Genomic DNA, 22467 nt, shown 5'->3' with positions numbered 1-22467 from the left:
TGACGAGTAGGAGTGTGTGTAGGGTTTCTTTAACACTGTGTCTTATGGAGTAGGGTTGTAGGGTCTACAAAATGACAGGGGTGGGAAAATGCCAATTTTCATTTACGTACAGTAGATGCGTGTAGGGTTTTCTTGACGAGGAGTGTGTGTAGGGTTTCTTTAACACTGTGTCTTATGGAGTAGGGTTGTAGGGTCTACAAAATGACAGGGGTAGGAAAATGCCGATTTTCAGTTACGTACTGTAGATGCGTGTAGGGTTTTCTTGGCGAGTAGGAGTGTGTGTAGGGTTTCTTTAACACTGTGTGTTATGGAGTAGGGTTGTAGGGTCTACAAAATGAGAGGGGTAGGAAAATGCCGATTTTCATTTACGTACAGTAGATGCGTGTAGGGTTTTCTTGGCGAGTAGGAGTGTATGTAGGGTTTCTTTAACACTGTGTCTTATGGAGTAGGGTTGTAGGGTCTACAAAAAAGAAGGGTTAAAATTGTATTGTGCAACGTTCCTTCGCACGCGTCGGGATATGCAGGCAATACATTTCCAATAGTGTTATCAATAGAGGTCGCTGTATAATGTATATAGCATACAGTGTACAGGTATGTATTGGGGTGTTATGGATGTACCACACTGAAGGCGTTTAGTACACACCCTATGGAGACGTCTCTTGTTAAAACTGGTCCCCTGACATAGTATACAAATATTGACTGCTTCGAGTGCTATGGTTAAAACTATGACTCCCGAGGTGATCTCCGGAGCGTTCTATTTTCCCGAGGCGAAGCCGAGGGAAAATAGAACGCTACGGGGATCACCGAGGGAGTCATAGTTTTTAACCATTGCACGAGTAAAAGCAGTCAATATTTGTTTTATAACACCCCAAACATGTCTAATGACTGTACAATTCTTATTACGTTACAGACCTGAATGCTACAATCCACGGACGACGCGAATACAGATTGCAAACACTTTTACTTACTGTGTTGCATTTAGTGTCGTGCAATCCGAAGTGGTTACAGACTATTAATGTATCATCCCAGTACACGCAACGGACGTCTGGGTACTGCACGCCATGTGCTAGTCTGTTGGACTAGCGCATGGCAAACCGACGCTCTATCACACGGCCGTCGTCTGGCAAAACTAAGACATGTCATGTGACGCGCTCTAAACCAATGAGCAGGCAGAATACTTGCAAGGGGTGTTATAAAGTTATATATACTAGCGGGATGTCGCGCGAAGCGCGGCATCACCACCCCACTAGATGAGGATTCTAGTATATACAAATGTTGTGAAAGGTAATGTGGGGTAAGGGAGGTATTCTTAAAGGTAATAATCATTTCGTAGGATTGGATTAGAAATTGTATTTATAATCGGTATGGAATATTGTCATTTGTTGTATTTGGATAAATTGTTGAGCGTGCACAACATAGTTGTGAAACGTCCCTCTCATAACCTCTCTTGCGTTCTCCAACTAAAGGAATTGGTGTTTGTTTCTGGAATTGAGCTTTAATATTGGGGAAGGGTGTACTTGGCAATGATGGTTCATGGCATGATATGTAGGTTTTTTCGTGCTATTTTAGTGTTGATCGAGCGGGCCAACGCATTATCTGTATAAATATGGACTATTTTTCGCCTCTTTTACGCATACTTTTAATTCAATCGGCTTTTGTCATTGTATTAGTTTTATTCACTGCACCGAGTATTTCCCCGCTAAGATGACTGTAAGGGTAATTACTTAGTCGACTAAAAATATAGCACGTACACTGCTATAATGACACACTTACTTTATTGTGTTGAGCACATTGGGTATAATTCAAATATTGCCGACAACAGGCGGTCTTTGTCAAAGAGCCAATCAGACAATATTGTATATCACGATGAATTTGGAATCAGCAGTGGTATTTGGTTCCCTCCGCAACAAATCCGAAGTCACCGATAGCCACGGATTTACTCGACTAAAGGCTCGCAAGAGTCTGGTCCCCCCCCCCCGCCCCTCAACAATAATCACCGCTGCTAATAGCAGAGGAGATACCCGACTGAAAAGGCTTGTATGGCTATAATATGATAACGTTCACACGATTTTAGAATCTTGGGCCCCCATCGTGATTTATCGAGTGTACGTCAAACGACGCATACAAATTTGTCGGAGCACCAAATAAAGCGAGTTTTCGGAACATGCTGTGCAACAGATAATCTACTGTTTTTACCACCGCTTTTGGGGAGTAACAGAGCGTCGGCCTCTCTCATCTATATTATAAAAGCGCTTAAATCGCATGGGCGCCGCCATTGTTGTTTGGCAAGTGGTGCCCGAACCCTGCTAAAATGATGCGTCCTGGGGTAAATTTCGGGGTACCCGTGTTGGGGCATGTGTTGTTTGTGACGTCACAGTCAAAGCGCGAGCGTGTAGTCACTTTGTGATTGAGTGCAGGCGTCCTTTGTGATGTCACAGTCACGGCGCAAGCGTCCAGTAACTTTGCGCGTACATACAGTACAGAACAATGCAGGGGGGGAGCTAGGCACGACGACAGGACCAAGACTGGTGGTGTTTTTTTAGAGCACGTTGTGTGGACAGGGAGATGGGACATGGGACAGGAAAATATTAAACTGAATGGGGGGGAGGGGGGGAATCAAGCCCAAAAAACGGGAAAACCCCCCAAACGGGACCCGCGTGAAACTGGAAAATATGAGTTATTGGCAAACATTGGCAAGAAAAGAACAATGCCAATGCAGGGGATCGCGGGGACGGGAGATAGAGAGGCACGGTGGCGTGGGTTAGATATGGGACGGGATAGGGAAGGGGCACACGGTGGGACAGGGAGTTGGGGAAAAAACGAACGAGGCTGGTGAGGGGGGAAAAAGCAAAGGGGTTTGAAAACTATACAGGACAGAAAATAATCAACTGAATGGGAACAAAATAAACGAAACGGGATATAAACGCTGGGAAAGAACCACTATTGGGATCCGCTGGAAACTGGAAAATATGGATGAGATCGACAATGCCGAAACAGAAAAAAAGACGGACAAGTGTACGATTTCACAAAGCACTAAGATTCGTCTTAAATTAGAATGGGTTGTTTGCCACAGTGATTTGTATTGTGACCCTGCCCAGCCACTTTAGCCCTCCCCTGTACACAACGCTACACTCGCAGCATTTTTACGTCGAGCTTTCTAGCGGGGTTGCCGCGCGAAGCGCGGCATCGCGCTAGTATCAGTTAATTCTCATGTAAACTTTCTGGTGAACATCCGCCGTGGCGCGCGCCCCGCGTGACGAAGTCCCCTGATGAAACATCTAATTTTATATGTTATCATATCTCTGGAACCCTATACAAACTAAAATAATAGAAACGGTAATTTTATTGGTCTTTAATACGTCCTCTCACTTATTTCACTTTTAGAAAACATTGACCTTGTTATTTTGAGGGTTTGTACGTCAAGTTTGGTTAATTTTGTGTGGAGAAATTCGTAAAAATGTATAGTACCTGATTCAGCCGCACATGAGGGCTCAACCCGACGGCCGATTGCTTAATACCGTAAAACGGATTTGGCAAATGCACATCCTGAGTCCTGACCAAACTGCTTTAAGTTCTAACAATTTTGTTGCTTCAGAACCTTGACCAATGGAATGTTCGTTTACAGCTTCAAAACAGCCGTTGATGTTTCACAAAGTTCGTAACTATGAAAGCATACTATTCTTAAACGGTAATTTCTGCGTGTATGATCCGTTCTGTGTGTGGGGGATGACATAATGGACTGTACCCCATACCACCAATGGTACAGGGTTATATGGAACAAATAAAGTTATTAGCAACAGTGGGTTGCTGTTTGATGCGTTTAAAAAATGCTGGAAAGTTGGGTACGCCTACATGAGTGACAGGCGCATGTATTTTTGTTTCTCATAAATAGTTGTTATTTAACACGCAAAATTAAACGCGACGGCCGATTGCTTAATACAAAACGGATTTGGAAAAATGTACATCCTGAGTCCTGACCAAACTGCTTTAAGTTCTAAAAATTGTGTTGCTTCAGAACTTTGACCAATGGAATGTTAAACGGTAATTTCGTGTAGTCTTTTGAAGAACTGACAAAACCTATGAACAGAATCAGTAATGTATTCACTTTCTTCTTGAAAATGTTGCAACTTTTGCGTGTATACGTTCTCTATGTTGGGGGATGACATATGGACTGTACCACCAATGGTACATGGTTATTTTTATATGGAACAAATAAAGTTATTAACAACAATGGGTTGCTGTTTGATGCGTTTAAAAAATGCTGGAAACTTGGGTAGGTCTACATGGGTGACTAAAACCAGACAACCACACATGTAAGAAGATTTCGCTCGTGACTCCAGCCAATCAGACAACTCGTAAGAGGGATTTCGGGTCAGGGTTTTGTAGACTTGCAACAAGACGTCTGAAACGACACAACCGTGTTGAATTCCACAAGGATGCCATGCCACGGGACCTTCTAATTTCAATCCAAGATGGCGGGGGTTACGGCTTTAATAGTATAGATAACTCTATGTCCCCTGACCAAAGCTTTCTTTACGTCTCTTGTTATAAATCTTAGGTCAGGTATCACCCACGGATAGAGCATGACCTATGAGCATGACGCAACTTGTCAGGGTCGGGGTTCATCTCCAGGGAAACCATGTCTGCACTAGTTGCGATAACGTAACCCTCCTCCCGACGGCCGCCAGGCCGGAGGGTACGAAATTATGTTGATCGGCAATTAATGACAATCTGGTTCAACACGTATAACTTCGACAGCTAGTCACCAGATTTGCCCCATTTTACAACTTTCAAAAATCATGAATCTTAATCCTCAGTCAATGTTTAATGAACACTCAAGTCAAAACACCTCAGTCTACCTGCAGTACACTAATCCCCATTGTTATTTATCTGCAGGGATATGCAGCCTTTTTCGATCCTACTATAGCCGTCAACTCATTTTCGTGCCGTCAACTCATTAAATTGACATGATTTTTTTTTAAATGGGGCACGGAAGTGTTAAGTCTGGGCTAAACTACATATTTCTCATGGTTTTCGGTAAAAATTCATTCACAAAAACGACTTTGTGTTGATAAAAAAAGGACCAATCACTGACATCTTGGGCCAAGACTAATCAATGTGAAAAAGCAAGATTGCGGCCGACGGTTTTGCCGTTTCGAGATAAATTTTTCACGAAAAAAACCCTCAAGAATTCGCGAATTCTCTTTGAGCTGATACTTCATACTTAACGGATCTCATTCAGTTACCTCCGGTCTAACAGATACCTCCGGTCATCTACTGACACCAGACTACTTGCCATCCCCAAAATACGCACCACTACTGGGGAAAAAAGCTTCCACGCTGCTGCCCCCAAACTCTGGAATGATTTACCTCACAGCATACGCCACTCTAGCTCACTAGCAGCCTTCAAGAAATCTCTCAAAACCCACCTGTTCAACTGATTTGCTTGCTTTTGTTTATTCTTTGCTCTTTGTTTATTTAGTTGAAGGCGCAAGTGAGTTGACGGCGAGTTGACGGCAAGTAGAGGACCCTAGTTTTTTCATGCGTGACCTCGGTTTGAATACTAATTAGTCAAAAGGGCTTCTGGAATTCGGTCATTTTCAGCCTTTGCTGAAAAGTCTCAACCAAAATAATGTACCAGTAAATTGAAACGAAGAGCATATCTGTCGTTATGTATAAAAACAATCGGTGCAACTCAAATTTTAAAAAGAGAAATTTGTACGTAAAAATTTGCTTCAAAAACAGAGAAAACAAGTCACAAACACACGGAAAATTTTCATGTTAAAAGCGAGACCGGATCGTTCCTAGTCCAGTCAGAATACAGCGATTTCCACCGTTAATCCAAATCTCACATTACGAAAAAGTCAACTATAGACAGAATGGTTTTCTTGCACGGGTGATTGGCTGACAATGACATCATCGACTGATAGGGCAGCATGCCTTTTTTCGTAGGCATGGTACCCCGACCACCAAGCCTAAGTTAGTCAATAACAAAACCGCCCGTCTATACCATGGGCTGAATGAGCTGATTCCTCATTCAGCCCATGGTATAGACGGGCTCTTTTGTTATTGACTAACTTAGGCTTGGTGGTCAGGGTACCGTACGATCGTCAGCCAATCACCGTGCAGGAAAGCCATTCTGTCTAATAGTTGACTTTTTCGTAATGTGAGATTTAGAAACAGTGGAATTCGCTGTATCCTGACTGGACTAGGAACGATCCGGTCTCGGTTGAAACATTTCCAGGTAGAATATGAAATAATCTATCCATACATACTAATTGGGGACTGTTGCCGACGTTCATAAACGGGAAAATTTGCCGTGTTTTTGTGACTTGTTTTCTCCGTTTTTGAAGCTATTTTTCACGTACAAATTTCCCTATTTAAAAATTGTGTTGCACCGATTTTGTAAATACATAACGACAGATATGCTCTTTGTCTCAATATACTGGTACATAATTTTGGTTGAGACTTTCCAGAAAAGGCCGAAAAAATGAATTTCAGAAGCCTTTTGTACTAATTAGTATTCAAACCGAGGTCACGCATGAAAAATCACGCCTACTCGCGCAGATAAATCACAAAGGAGACTTATTAAATCGAGTGTTCTGCGGGTGGACTGACCTTTGAAAAAATATTTGTGAAGAAAAGGACAAAAACTTATCCCGGAGCGATTTCCCAGGTTTATATATATTTTGAACTTGTCGCATCGCTTTGCAAACGCTTTACTTAGGCACAACTCCTGGATCTACGGCCGACAGGACTGACATTATGATTCCATACCGAACATCAACGATACTGTCCGAATGTTGACGACAACATTTTTTTCTTTTTTTTCCGGATAACTTCGAAAAAGGAGGAATTCCTCCTTTTTGGTTTTAGGTCGTTCCTCCGATGTTTAACCCCGGGTTGGGGTGGTCTGGCAGACCCAGTGCAGCCAAATTATGAATCAAGGGCCACAACTTAAATAGCTCACACCTTTCAGCCACACAGCTGGTGTCGTTTTTAAATTACGGGCTCTTAACGTTTGAAAAGAATACCAGCATGACGCGGGGCGTCTGCCGGGGGCGGAGCTCCAAAAGTGGGAGGTTTTAGCATATTTTAAGAGAATTTCTTTTAAGAGGCTGTATCTCGGAACGGTATGGAGAATGGATTTAATTTTTGGTAAATGTGAGCTAATTTGACAACTGGTTAATTTCAACCCATAGGTTTGTACACTAAATATTTAGGGGAGGGGGTGTCTGGCAGGCCTAATGCAGCAGAAAATTTGTCTGGCGGTTGATATTTTTTACTTAGTATACTAATGACCATTTCCACTTGGTTTCATGTGGTACCTAGAATGTTTGATTTAGCTCAATATTGGTACCTCGTTTCTTTAACCAAAGTGCTCTGGGCTGCCGCTCTACATGGGCTGAATGAGGACCATTCAGCCATGGTATAACCGTTCTGTCTAATAGTTGACTTTTTCGTAATGTGAGATTTGGATTAACGGTGGAAATCGCTGTATCATGATTGGACTAGGTACGATCCGGTTTCGCTTTTAACATTTTTAGGTAGAATATTAAATAATCTATCCAAACATACTAATTGAGGACTGTTGCCGACGTTCATAACGGGAAAATTTGCCGTGTTTTTGGTGACTTGTTTTCTCCGTTTTGGAAGCCATTTTTCACGTAAACATTTCTCTTTTTAAAAATTGAGTTGCACCGATTTTTTTTATACATAACGACATATATGCTCTTTGTTTCAATTCACTGGTACATAATTTTGGTTGAGACTTTTCAGAAAAGGCCGAAAAAGACTGAATTTCAGAAGCCCTTTTGACTAATTATTATTCAAACCGAGGTCACGCGTGAAAAATCACGCCTACTCGCGCAGATAAATCACAAAGGAGACTTATTAAATCGAGTGTACTGCAGGTAGACTGACGAGAGTTAGGGCCTTGTCAGACGAGGCAACTTTTGCAGGCAACTTGGAGGCAACCAACTGTAGTGCATACTACATGACCACTTTGGTAGCACACGGGTCAATTTTCAAACATTGTCTTACGATCCACAAGAGAAATAGGTGAACATTCAAATGTGAATACCTTTTCTTCATGGAGATTGCCCGAAACGGGTTGCCCGTAAATTGCCGTGTGTGACATGGGCCTTAGGGTGCGTGATTCGTAGCTGTAGCCGAAGTCGCCAATTCGGACACGGCCTAATCATAGATATAGAATATAATAACTAGATCGGCCTCGCGTACATACGCGGGTTCTGGCATGGGGGCTGCCATTGCCTATCTCCCGTGTACATTTTCTGTGTGTTGCCGTCAGCACGTGACTTTTTGCCGTCAGCACGTGACATTTAGCGCGTCAAAGGCCTATCTCCCGTGTGCATTTTTGCGCGTCACCTTTCGAACGTGAAATTCTTACCGCGTCCATGGCGAACAATTTTATTTTCTACACAGGTAATGGCGCGTATGTACGCGCGGCCGATCTAGTTGTTTAATTCTATATCTATGGGCCTAATACCATAGATATAGAATTAAATAACTAGATCGGCCGCGCGTACATACGCGCCATTACCTGTGTAGAAAATAAAACTGTTCGCCATGGACGCGGTAAAAATTTCACGTTCGAAAGGCGACGCGCAAAAATGAACACGGGAGATAGGCCTTTGACGCGCTAAATGTCACGTGCTGACGGCAAAAAGTCACGTGCTGACGGCAACGCACAGAAAATGTACACGGGAGATAGGCAATGGCAGCCCCCATGCCAGAACCTGCGTATTTACGCGCGACCGATCTAGTTATTCTATTCTATATCTATGCCTAATACCTAGATCGGCCGTGCGTACATACGCGCCATAAACCGTACACAAACATTTCTATTTTTTCATGGACGCGCTAAAAAGTCACGTGCTGGTGGCAACGCGCAGAAAATGAACATGGGAGATAGGCCTTTAACCACACTATGGACGCGCTAAAAGTCACGTGCTGCTGGTAGGTTTTGAAGCCGTGTGGGCGCATCGTACAAACCAATACAAAAGCTTGAAATTTTGTACGGCAATTGTACGGCTATTTGCATGATAGTGCGTTTGTTCTTTTTTATGTGTCATCGAAGCAAAAAATGCAGCAAATGTGAACGCACAATCTGCTGATTAGCGTACAAACTGCGAGCGTCATGTGCGTCATGTTTAAAAGGCGCGTATACTTTTTTTAGTACGTCAATCAAGTCGTAGCGCGGACGTACGTGAGTGGACAGTCGCATACGTCAGTGCACACGCCGAATGTAAAAAAATCGCGGCAATGTGTGTTCTCTTAAAATTAAAATCATTCCGAACTCACGCAACACATCAAACATGGCTGCGCTCAGGGTGGCTTCAAAACGCAGAGCAAGTTAACGCTCTAGTCAATATATATAGCTCTATGGATGGAGATGCAGAAGAATAACTGCGATCTAAGACTTGAATCAAGTCTAGGCGACTATGAAATGTACTACTGTACATACATACTCGACAAGTCGCACATAGTATACAAATATTGACTGCTTCGAGTGCTATGGTTAAAACTATGACTCCCGAGGTGATCCCCGGAGCGTTCTATTTTCCCGAGGCGAAGCCGAGGGAAAATAGAACGCTCCGGGGATCACTGAGGGAGTCATAGTTTTTAACCATTGCACGAGTAAAAGCAGTCAATATTTGTTTTATAACACCCCAAACATTTCTAAATACTGTACTATTATTATTAAGTTACAGACCTGAATGCTACAATCCACGGACGATGCGAATACAGATTGCAAACACTTTTACTGACTGTGTTGCATGTAGTGTCGTGCAATCCGAAATGGTTACAGACTATTAATTTATCATCCTCGTGCACGCAACGGACGTCTGGGTACTGCACGCCGTGTGCTAGTCTGTCGGACTAGCGCATGGCGCCGTGTGCTAGTCTTCGGACTAGCGCATGGCAAACCGACGCACTATCACACGGCCGTCGTCTAGCAAAACTAAGACATGTCATGTGACGCGCTCTAAACCAATGAGCAGGCAGAATACTTGTAAGGGGTGTTATAATTGCAACTACGACACTAGTCGAGACTAATTTTTAATTCTCAAGATGTATCGATTGTGGTAATGTTTGCCGTAGGCGTAATTATAGTAAAGTTCAAGCTGAAAGGATTGAAGGATTGTGCCACTATTTTTTTTATGTCTGATTGTTTTTTTGTAAGTAATTATTATGTTGTCATGAATAGTCGTAAACGACACACCAAACAGATGGCACGGCTGTTTTTGAAGAAAAAAATTGGTTCACCAAACAGGTAGTCACGGACTATAATTATTTTAAGTAGTCACGACTATGTTTTTAGTAGTCGTGGCGGCACGAGTAACCTGGTAGTTCAAAAATAATAGTCCCGAATCGATACACAATCAATCGTAATTGCGAACGCCACACTCTCCTTGCACATCCAAAGCCACAAGCGCCGCTGTCCGTTTAATAAGCTCCTTTTTTCGCGTGGTGTAGGGAGCATCCGCGGGTGGCGTTATTAAGATATCTCTCACCTCTTGAGCTATTGTTGGTAAACTGAGTATGTTCAGACACTATTCCCCCGAGTGGTGAACTGCGCCTCCACTTGGGTGAACCATATCAGCCATTCCATTGTGACTCGCGTGACAATCTCACTGGTTTTTCAACTTTTGAAAGATCTATACTCCAAAATATAAAACGTGGCTCTCATGTAACTCAATTTATATAAACTTAGTAAAGAGCCCTATAATAAAAAATAAAAAACGAACACAAATTGTGTAGGTATCATGTTTTTATAGGTGTTCCAAAAATGTGACTCGCGTGACTGCCAAAAAATGAAAAGTCTTGTATCCCTGTATGCCGTTGCCCATTCGTGAGAACTCAGAGAAACTTTTTAGTCCCGGATCACTTTTTTTTTAAGTACAAGAGAAGCACTATACTTTACAATAAAAAGTACAAAATAAAAAGTTTTTAAAAAAATGAAAATTTGTTAAATGCAACGTGACTCGCGTGACAGAAGTTTGTGACTCGCGTGACAAGTGAGAAAATATACAATAGCTAAACAGGATACTGCATAGCAAGAACAATTTATTTCATTCAGAACACTTAGAACTTGAAATTGAATCTTTTCATCAAAGGAAGAAACACCTGAAGCAACATTTAAAGGAAAATTAAGAATCTGAAGAGGCTTTGACTTAAACATGGTAATGTTGGGACGGTTCTGAAAAGAATTGGTGGTTCAACAACACTGTCTGGTCGAAAAGTAGAGTTGTGAAACCACCAGTTCTTTTCAGAACCACTCAAACTCATAGAGAGAACCCTTACTAGAAATTATTATATTGTTTTGTGATTGGGGGAAGGACTTTTTTCTCACTACGCTTGGCAGAGTAGGTTGATAAGAAACAACCAATTTTGGTGTCAAGTTCTAATGGCATTAGACTGTGTTAGGCTGAGTACATGTACATCTGTTAAGTAATTTCTTTATTGATGCCCCTCTCCAAGGCTAACTTAAGAATACTGTCTTAAAATACCCAGTTTCATCAAATATTTTTGTTCGTTCTTGTTTTAAGTTTATCATTCCTTGTATTATTTAAATTATGCAGATGTGAATACATTGTACAGTGCAGTATGCAGTGTACACATGGTACATGTAGTTCAACATGATCTGCTGACAGTGTGCCAAGTCATATTTGTACACTGTAATAATTCCTTTTTCTAACATAAATTTATAATTTCAGGGGCATAGTAGTATGTTCCAGTGGGCTGGGGTGCTTTTTTAACATTCCATGTAGACATCATCCCCAGATTACTTTGGTAGCTTTTGCCAACCATGTGCATTAAGTGCATTTGCCGTGACTCGCGTGACAAACTCGAGGGTGTTTTTTTTAAAAAGTAGAATGCCTAGGTAAAAAAAACCTAATAAATTCTTGAAAGACCCTTTGAAAAGACCACTATTATGAGAGAGAAGAAACAAAATGTTGAGGGTCTATAACAGAAAAAATACTATAATCATTTTTTTTGTGACTCGCGTGACAGTAAAACGAGGGTAAAAATTAACTCCCATTTTTCAAAAGTCAATAGTTCAAAAAGGTATATTTAATTTTGGCTGTCCTTACTAATGACTCTTTGTTGTTTATACACAATGATTAAATCTGAACACCTATTGTTTCATGATTTTTTTTTCAAAACCTGAATTTCAAGGATTTTTCAGACTTCAGTGTACACTTTTTACCCTTTACTCCCAAGGCTGTCACAAAAACAATAAAGAATATTTTTATAAAGTCTTTTTAGAAATAGAAGCACTAGGTGTTCTTGTTTCAAAATAAATGTAAAAACTTCACCGATAACCATTTTAATTTTTTTACTATGAAGCGCAAATACCATGGAATGGCTGATATAGTCGGGTCGGATGGCCAGTATGGTGGGAGCTTTAGGCCGATTGCTGCGGTGAGGCTTAAATACAGGTGGTTGCGCTCCTGGTGTTAAGTGTAGCCGGAATAGGCATTGTTAATTCCAAAGTTCCAATGTTGTGTAAAGATCACGTCTGGGTCACCAGTTTGGGAGTTTGTTGATGGAATAATATGGAATCACACATATACTGATCTTGCGATAGGTTTTATTAAGCAACGAAATACTTCTAGTAAGCAATATAGCATACAAGTAGAAGCACAGAGACATGTGTCTCGTTTGGTGGTTGAAAATAGAGTGAGGGAAGTAACTAATGTATTGTGGGTCAGGCTTTCCAATTTAAGAGCCATCATAAACCAAAGACCAGAAGAATGTTAATGGGCTTTTAACATAGGCGATGACATGTGGTTGGAAGGAACGTAATGCACTTGGGCAAATGACAAGGCATACACTTGGGCCTTGGTACAGTGAGTAATCAATAATCAATCGGGGAGGAATTGTTCTAAGGTAAAATACTGGACTGTTGATGGGGTAATGTACAGGGGTTAAAAGTTAGCAAAATGTATTTTAATAATGGAAATAAAACGCTACAAGTTCATGAGGTGCGAACAGACATTTTTTTCCATGGGGAAGGAATGTTACTTCTGTAGTTTATTGCAAGTTTGCTAACGCAAAAAGTAATTACTCTCTTAATGTAAAAGAGTGAAAAAGCACTCTTTCAAGAGCCATATGAAGGACAACTCTTTTTCGAGTGGTCTTCCACTCTTTTAGATTGAAGTTTGCTTTTTGAGTGATTTTTCACTCAAAGAGTGAAACAACCACCACTCTTTTTGAAGAGCCACATATGAGAGACAGCTCGAAATGTAAAGAGTGGTGTTTTTCACTCTTTTACACTTTTTTTAGAGAGTATTAAATTCGACCAGGTTTATATACTCTTATAATAAGTATTGGGAAAAGTCAAGCAACGTTGTATCATTAACATTGACCAAAATGTCTCAATAACTAAATATGAAACAGTCAGATTTCATCCAAATTCTTCAACGTTGCCGTGATTTGACACCTAGCCAGTCCCAGCCACCGATGGAAGTCTTTACTATCGTAGCGTCATACGTTATCGACCCTCATATGTTTTCGAACCCCAACTTTAATTCCCGTTTACCGCGAGATTGTGCAAGCTGCACCGTTGACAGAAGCTATGCAGTTTACTCACGGTCTGTATTTTCATCAGGCTTAATCATGCTGAGAATAAAGTTTCCTGTCGTTATGCTCAAACATTTATAAAATGATTGATTTTTGGTACAAATCACTAGTGCATTATTATGCCAACATTCAAATGAGTCAAAGAAACACTCCTGAAACCAAACATTACTGGTCTGAAATGGGGAAAACGGATTGTTATGAAGTGTGTGTGCTTCAAGGGGGTGGGTGTTTTACTTTCATGCCTTATGATATCTCTGGATTCTAATAGTAGCCATAATGCCTTAGGACAAAAATGTAATTAAATTTGTTAAGTAGTAATTGAATAATATTTTTTATTTATTTTGCACGTCATACTAGCTTCTGAATATTCAATAAAATACCAACCAATGATAGGTGTGAAAACATATGACGTTGCTCCAGTGTTGTGCATGCATAAGCACTGTTAATGGCGGACTGTCTCTCGCAACGTAAAACCAAAACTTTAAAAATTTCAACACACCATGAAGTGTAAGTGTTATTGTTAAAACATTGGATAGATGATTTGAAAAAAAAACTTTTAGTTTTTGATTGTGAACAATTTTCCTGTTATCCTACTGAAAACACATGACACCAGGATATGATAGATAGGGCATTAACCCAGCCCACAGTCACTTGCCTTGGGGAAGTGAAGGTGTCAGGCTTTAGTTTTTATCTTTTAGTTACTAAAAAGAGTCAGGAAACGGTGAGTAGAAATCGGTGAGTTAAACATAAATTATATGCAAAAGACAATCGGTTGAAAGGCAGAGGGAAAACAAAAAAATAACTAAAATAAGACAAAAGATTTCACTAAATTATATTTGTTTTAGAATGATGCTTCTCATCTTTCCTCTCGCCTTATTTTGTTCTCTCCTTTTTTTTTTTTTTTTTTTTTTCTTTTCTTTTTTCCCCTTTTTTTTCTTTCTTCCTCTCCCCCCCCCCTTTCGTTTGGCCCCCCTGAATCCACGCTAAATGTGTGTAAAACCATGGAGGGATTATAGAGAGGTTGCGTGACCCCGCAAAAAGTTCGTTGTGCGCGCCGTCGGCCATGTTGAGTACTATTTCTGTTTGTAACGCGTCGTCTGCTCGCAACAGCAGACGCACATTTGTAACCGAGAAACTTGGTTTTTCTCCGATAGACAAAAATATTTGGTGAAGGTTTTCTTTCAGTATTTTATTTGGTAAAACAATTGAATTACTTCAAGCACATAATATTAACTCCGGATAATGCAAGTCAACGCCGGTCGATACTGTGAGAAAAATACTAACGAAAATATTGTTAAAACAACAAGGATCTAGAATTCAAACCTGCCGACTGGTCTCCAAACGTTGAACTTTTCTCAGCAGTGTCGTAGCCAGATGTTATTAAATACCGTTACTCTGAGCGCATTTAGATCCACTGATGCACTATACAATCAAATTGGATGGGTGACGGAGGTAAAGGTGCACATCGAGGAAAAGCAAGTCAAAATTAAATTTAAGAGAGTGAAGTTAAAGAGAAAACAACGATACAGGCAGTGGACACTATTGGCAATTACTCAAAATAGTTATTACCATACTTGGTAACGAGTAATGGAGAGCTGTTGATAGTATAAAACATTATGAGAAACGGCTCCCTCTGAAGAAACGTAATTTTCGAGAAGTAATTTTTCACGAACTTGATTTGGAGAACTCAGATTTAGAATTTGAGGTCTCGAAATCAAGCATCTGAAAGCACACGACTTTTTTTTATTGCTACCTCGCAACTTCCGACGATCAAATTGAGCGCAACTTTTCACAGGTTTGTTATTTTCTGCATAAAAATATGTTGAGATACACCAAGTGAGAAGATTGGTCTTTGACAATTACCAATAGTGTCTAGTGTCTTGAACAAAAACATATTTGGGACTGGAATGGAAGTTCAAAACTCAAGTGTCATCTCAAAGGACTCTAAAAAAAATTAAGTCAATGTTATCTTGGCTGCTATTATGCACCTGCGTGTCTACATAATTATCCGTAACAAAACAAGCAAATTGCATTGGGGCAGCTGATGAGTAAGCTTTGTTTCCTCCACTTTCGGTAAACAGTATTGTCCCAAGTCCCACACTTCGTGTATCACAACTTATATATAAAATAACAAACCTGTGAAAATGTAGGCTCAATCGGTCATCGGAGGGAGAAAATAACGGGAAAACCCACTCCTGTTTTCGCGCGTTTCGCCGTGTCTATAACAAATCCGTAATTCTCGCTATCGAGAATTTATATTGTTTTAATGTTTTCTCAAAAAGTAAAGCATTTCATGAAACAATATTTGAAGAGAAGTCTTTCACCATTACCTTCTGTAAACCCTGTAAATTATTTGTAAATCTGCGATTTTTTTTTCCCTATACCGAAAGTGTATAATGGCTTTAAAAGTAGAATACAATGATCCACACAAGTTTGCCTCGAAATTGCGTGGTTTTCCTTCTACTGTGCGAACTAACATGGTCGGCCATTTATGGGAGTCAAAATTTTGAATGTTAAATGTAAATCGTAAGCCAGGAGACCGTGAATATTTTTTTGGCAACCATCGATTATTTTGCACTAAGCAGGGCCTAGCAAAGGCTGGCAAACAATCTGAACCTGATGAAACAGCCGCAGAGGACGACAAAGCATGGCTTAAATTAAAATGAGGAAACATCGGAATGGGCTTTGGAGATGACGACAAAGAAGAAGTTGCCTAAACACAGGACAAACAGATCGTCCACGTGTCAACATAATTATAAAAAACAATATGAATTTGAAGGAAACATTAATGAAACAATTTTCTTAGACAACCTAGCCCTCTGGTTTCTGAAATTTTTAAATATAAATGAAAGAATTGAAAGGGAACATTAAACGTTATCTTAAAACATCTTTCCAACCATATGCATTTTATAAAAAACGGTTACAAACGCTTTTGTTTTGACCAACTCGTCCGATCCAAGGCAACGTGTTCCTTTAAAAACTGATTGCTTCATTACTCAATGACACCAATTAACTATGTACCCCAACTCCCAAAATAACTGTCAAGGCTGTGGGAAGAGATCCTTGAAACAATGAGACCAATAGTATTTGTGAAGGGTCTGGTAACTATTCCAATCATCACCCATGATTACCAGTTTGCTAAAAGCCCTGTGTTCATAGTCACTGTGACTCCACAGGGCCCATTGTAAACAAACCATCTGCCCAGACATCAAGGAGTCAAAACTTCTATAAAACATATTAAAGGAGGGCAATTATATTTCCCGACAATAATAATAATAATCTCCATCCGTCCACGGCGTCCGAAACCCGAGTAGAAGCCGTGGTTTCAAAAAAATAAAATTGGCCGGATCGACTACGAAGCGTGACGTCAATGTTCAGAGAGCGCCCCCATTGTTTAGTTTGATGCCAGTATAGTCAGGAGCGCTGATCACCATTTGGATAATACTTGCCTATTTTTGCTAGTACGACCTCCTCAAAAGACAGGTAACCAGACTTCACAAAAGTACGTCGCCCCGCCGCTAGGACCCCAGCTCTATCTCTATGCGCTTTTGCATCGCCTGCTAGTAGTTCTCTGCGAATGAGGTCGAGGTTTAATACGAGCGAGAAGGGATTCATCTGACCGAATTCACTTTAAATGGTTGTTGGTTTTAGACAAATTGATGCATTTATTGACCATTTGAAAACCAGTGTATGAAAGCACCTTTTGTTGTGATCAGATCAATAGGTGACGATCATTATAATGTCGAAATCGGATCAAATTCTCGACATTGAACCTCCGAATGAGCTCAGATTTAGAGGTAAGCATCTATCGTACCTATCTCTATCGTTAGCGGGTCGCACTAAATACCGACAACTCACGACCCCTCACGACAACTCACGACAATTGTTTTTAAATGCACTTTAACAGAACATTTGAACATAAGTCAACCGTTAAATATATGCACAAGAGTCATATGCACCCAAATCACCTTCAAACTGCTGAATAAGTTGTATTTTTAACTGTAAAAAAATGGTGTTTTTTACCCCGAATTTAGTAACGAACAGAAATATCCGCCATGTTGTCTTTCGACGTACGTGGACGATTCCATTACACCGCAGGGGTGATACAATATGCAAGATAATTATTTACCATTTTATGTGCCTCTCATGGAGTTTTTAAAAATATTCAAACCTCCCCTTTTAACTTCAAATTCCAGAGTGGCAGCTTAGTTACTAACAAGAAAGAAAAAACAGCAGCTAAAACCAAAAAGAAAAGGATAACTTTCCGTATGGCGCCACCACTTTTTCACTCATTTTTACAAAAAGGGATATTTCATTGAGGTAAATTAGATACTATATTATTTCATATCAAATGAAAAAGTGGTGGCGCCATACGGAAACTTTTCCAAAGAAAAAAATGGAAAAGTTTTTGTATGGCGCCACCACTTTTTCATTCGAAATAAAATAATAGAGTATCTAATTTACCTGATTGATATATCCCTCTTTGTAAAAATGAGTAAAAAAGTGTTGGCGCCATGCGGAAAGTTATCCAAAAAAATACAACTCAGCCCTCAGAAATTTCCCCTGCCCCCTGCAGTGTAATTGAATCGTCCAAGTACGTCGAACGACAACATGGCGAATATTTTCGTTTGTTACTAAATTTGGGGTAAAAAACACATTTTTTACAGTTAAAAATACAAGAAGTTTGAAGATGATTTAGATACATATGACTCTTGTGCACGTATTTAACGGTTGACTAATATGTTCAAATGTTCTGTTTAAGTGCATTTAAAAATTGTTGTCGTGAGTTGTCGTGAGGGCTCGTGAGTTGATGGTATTTAGTGCGACTGTCGTTAGCCACTGCTGCGATAATCGGGTCGAACTAGTATACAAATAATTTTTATATTTTTTTGGTTTAGATATTGACTGCTTCGAGTGCTATGGTTAAAACTATGACTCTCGAGGTGATCCCTGGTTAGTTGCAATAACGTAACGTAACCCTCCTCCCGACGGCCGCCAGGCCGGAGGTTACGAGATAGGTTCGAGCAAAAGCAGTTAATCTGGTCCAACACGTACAATTTCGACAGCTAGTCACCAGATTTTCCCCATTTTTACCACTTTCAAAAATCATGACATAAATTCTGAGGGTACGAACTTAATTTGCAATGTCTAATGCAGCCTGCCATTATACTCAAAACACCATTTAGGAAATATTTCGAAAAAAAATGGACAAAAACTTACCAGATCCCGGAGCGAATTCCCAGGTTCATATTTTGAACCTGTCGCATCGCTTTGCAAACGCATTATTTTGTTGATGGGCTAAACCATTCTGTAAAAGGGGTGTTACAATGTTGCAGTGCGTGTGCGCGCTGTCCGTTTGCATTGCACACCGTTCACTCATAATGTGAAATCGACGGCAGTATCTTTTCTAAAGATTTCTCCATTGTTTGAACACATCCATGGTTTGAACCATGCAAACCTCCCAATCCCACCATTGTCTGGAATTAACAACCTTGCTTGCCGACTCGTGACTCCCGGTTTTGGATTAGTGTTGCTACAGTGTAGCGTCCACTTACACCTGTATTGTATATCTTAAAAGCCACAAATAACGACTTGACAGGCTATACAGGTATTTCCTTTGTTGGTTTTTGAATTGTTCTCGTTACAAAAGGGTTTTTAACAATGTTTTGCTCGTAATGGGTCGCCCAAAGTACCTCGTTATAACCTTGTTCTCGCTACTACCGTGCTCGTATAATCAATATTTTAATGCATTGAAACACGCATGGGGCAGTTCGGGACCGGCAAAAAACCTTGTAGTAACCGGAACCTCGTAATATGCGAGCTCGTAATAATGGGAGTCAATTGTACATGCAAGTCCTAGTCGTGAGTTTGTACGTTTCGAAAAAAGGTTTATTTCTTGCATTTTTCCGGAAATGTCGACCAGGTGTCAAAACTAGTGCTGGGCGAATAGTGAAATTTTGTTATTCGGATACCGCTGGCCAACTATCCGAAATTAACCGGTTACTCGAATAATTTTTTTCGCCACGAGGGCGCTATTTAAAAAAAATATAAAAAAAAATTTTTTTTTTGCCAATAGAGGGCGCTGTTCGTTTGTGAATGAGATCTTATGGGTGGATTGATATTAGTTTTAGACAGTGTCACTCGGTTCATTCATAAAAATGACCAGATCTAATTTAAAGATGGCGATTTGCTTTTTCTTTTGATCGTAATTGACTCTACGTGAAGGAAAACTTGTGTAATCTTTGGACAAATTACGTCAGAAATGTCATTGTTTTAACTCTTCACGGAGGTGAGCATAGTTAAATACTTAATTTATACTGTTTTATGCTGTCTTAACAGAAGTTTCATAAGGATTCAGACGAAACATTTATATCTGTTGTCGCCCGACATCCGCGGATATTCGGATAGTTAAAGAATATCCGGTTACTCGGTTGTTGTTACAGAATTATCCGGTTTGTACAGAGGTATTTGCGCCCTATGCGGATATCCGGTTAAGAAAAAAAAGGCATTCGCGGTTACGGATAGGAAAACCTATTCGCCATTAACCGGATATTCGAATAATTCGCCCAGGCCTAGTCAAAACAGCTAAAAATGGGGTCAGTTTGCAAAGTGGGTCGGTACAATGTCTTTTCTCAGCGCTGTGCAGCAAACACTTTGAGCCGCGTGCTTCAAATATCGCGCCTCGATTGACGTCACAAACAGCGCCCTCTCAGGTCGGGCCTACTTTAAATTTGTTAATAAAATGGAAACTATATTTTTAGAAACACATACTTTAGAGGCAAAAACTTTATTTTGACAAAATACCACTTCCAGGTGACTTAAAAATAAAATAATAGACGAAACAAAATCTCTCCAATGTAAAACTCCATAATTCATTGTAACTAAGATTAGGACAATGGTCCGGGAAGTTAAAAAGTGCGCAAGAGTTGCACCATTGAGTTGAGGTCTACCTCCATGGTTGCACAGTCTATTTTTGTTATATTTTTAGTATGAAATCAAGAAGTTGTCCTTTTCGGGAGCCTAGCAAGTTTGTATCCCTTGTTTATAGATAGTAAATGATTTGCACTTGAACTGCCAGAGAGATTTGTTTTTATTTGTGTCCAAATTCTTGTGGCAATAGTGATTTAACACTCCATTTGGACAGAGTTGATTTCAGACCGAGTTGACCTCAGACCGAGTTGACTCGGACTGAGTTGGCTTCGGACCGAGTTGGCTTCGGACCGAGGTGATCGGTACCCCTACTTGTGGTGGGTTCAAACATGGTTCAAATTATAAAGCAATTGTTCATGGTGTTGATGTTTTAAAAATGTACTTTTGTTAAAATGTATTCATAAATACCTCAGACAGTTTCGCTATTCCTATTGGTGGAGAGCGCGTCACGTGGGTGTGTATAAAGCTTTGTTTATGACCGGTAAAAAGTGTTAATTCATGGGCGTGACACGCGACCTTGCACCTGTTCTTCATTCCCATTGGTCGAGAGCAACGGCTGAAACAGTTGTGTCACATCACGCGATACGTGCGACGCGCACAGCATTCCCTTATAAGGAGTATTTACTCGAGGGCGGCGGAGGGCTTTACCATTTCATAGCTGGAGGGGTGTTGTGTTGAAAGAAATCAATGAACAATTATAATTTTTGCATTTATTTTACTTTTTGACCAAAAAGTGATGATGTTTTTGACCAAAAAGGTATTTATGAATGGGAATCAAAGTGTGTTGAATCGGTTTTCAACTAATGGTAGGAGCACCAAATTCAAACTCTGGTGTTTCTGATCAGCAGAGTGTGGGTTCGAATCCCCAGCCGTGACACTTGTGTCCTTAAGCAAGACACTTTACCATTGCTTCGTCCTTCGGATGGGACAGAAAGCCGTTGGTCCCATGTGTTGTGTAATGCATGTAAAAAAACCCAGTGCACTTATCGAAAAGAGAAGGGGTTCGCCCCGGTGTTCCTGGTTGTGGCTGGTTAATGCGCCGTAGCACCTTGTAAACCCTTATAAGTGCTACATAATTGGGTCTCAGAATCCACCACTGCAATAACCTATCTTTCTGAAAGTTTATATATACTCAGCGCCTTGAGTACCTTGTTTTGTAGATACGTGCGCTATATAAGACTTTGATATTATTATTATTAAAATTTACCTCGACTTCGTCTCGGTAAAATGATCAAGAACCAGGCCTCGTTGGGATTAAACCACTAGTTGAAAACCTCTTTACCACACATTGATTCCCTTATTTATAATCATGATCAGGGCTACTCCCGGGAGGAGGATTACATTATCGCAACTACTCCTGTAGAACTATGTTCGTTCCGCTACCATCTAGCGGAACGAACCTCATACAGGCCTGTGTGCTCCGTTTTCGAAAGAGCAAGGGCACCAAGGCATTTTCTCCTTCTACTGGGGCATTTCAAGGGCACCAAGGCAAGGACCATGAGGCATGGAGCCTCCATGCCAGGCAATCGCCTTTGTTGCCTCAGTGAAGTATCAGGCCTGCTCATAGTTCTAGGAGTAGATCAGGGCATAATATTGATAATGTGGGTTTGTTGGGTCAAGTCGTTAGACTGCAGGACTTGCAATCACAAGGTTGTGGGTTCGAATCCCCCAGCTAACCGCTGACTTCACAATGACTGGAATAAATATGGGCGTCTAAGTCACAACTTCTTAATTTGTGTAATTCATAATCATTAAACCAATTTCAAACCAATGTTTGTTTGAGAGAGATCGGCTGTTGCCAGCTTGGTGTTTATAGTGTTGTCCAGAAGTGCCAGCAGTCGGCGATTTCACTGGCAATCGGCGATTTCACCGGCTACTCGTTCCTTTACCGCTGGCTACTTTTTTCCCCTTTTTATTTTTATTTGG

General features: G+C 40.5%; 1 protein-coding gene across 1 annotated transcript in view; it reads left to right on the top strand.

Moving 5' to 3' along the window:
* The first annotated feature begins 17128 nt into the window (after positions 1-17128).
* Positions 17129-22467, top strand: part of LOC139935365 (vesicle-associated membrane protein-associated protein A-like) — a 60519-nt gene continuing 55180 nt past the window's right edge. Inside the window, exon 1 of the mRNA XM_071929911.1 lies at positions 17129-17408. Within this exon, the coding sequence (XP_071786012.1) occupies positions 17351-17408 (58 nt within the window). The 5' untranslated portion in view covers positions 17129-17350. The remainder of the gene's footprint in view (positions 17409-22467) is intronic.

This window comes from Asterias amurensis, chromosome 3 (assembly GCF_032118995.1).
Source record: "Asterias amurensis chromosome 3, ASM3211899v1".
NCBI classification, from domain to species: domain Eukaryota; kingdom Metazoa; phylum Echinodermata; class Asteroidea; order Forcipulatida; family Asteriidae; genus Asterias; species Asterias amurensis.
Note: the sequence above shows the minus strand (reverse complement) of the source record. Positions and strands in the feature narration are given on the sequence as shown.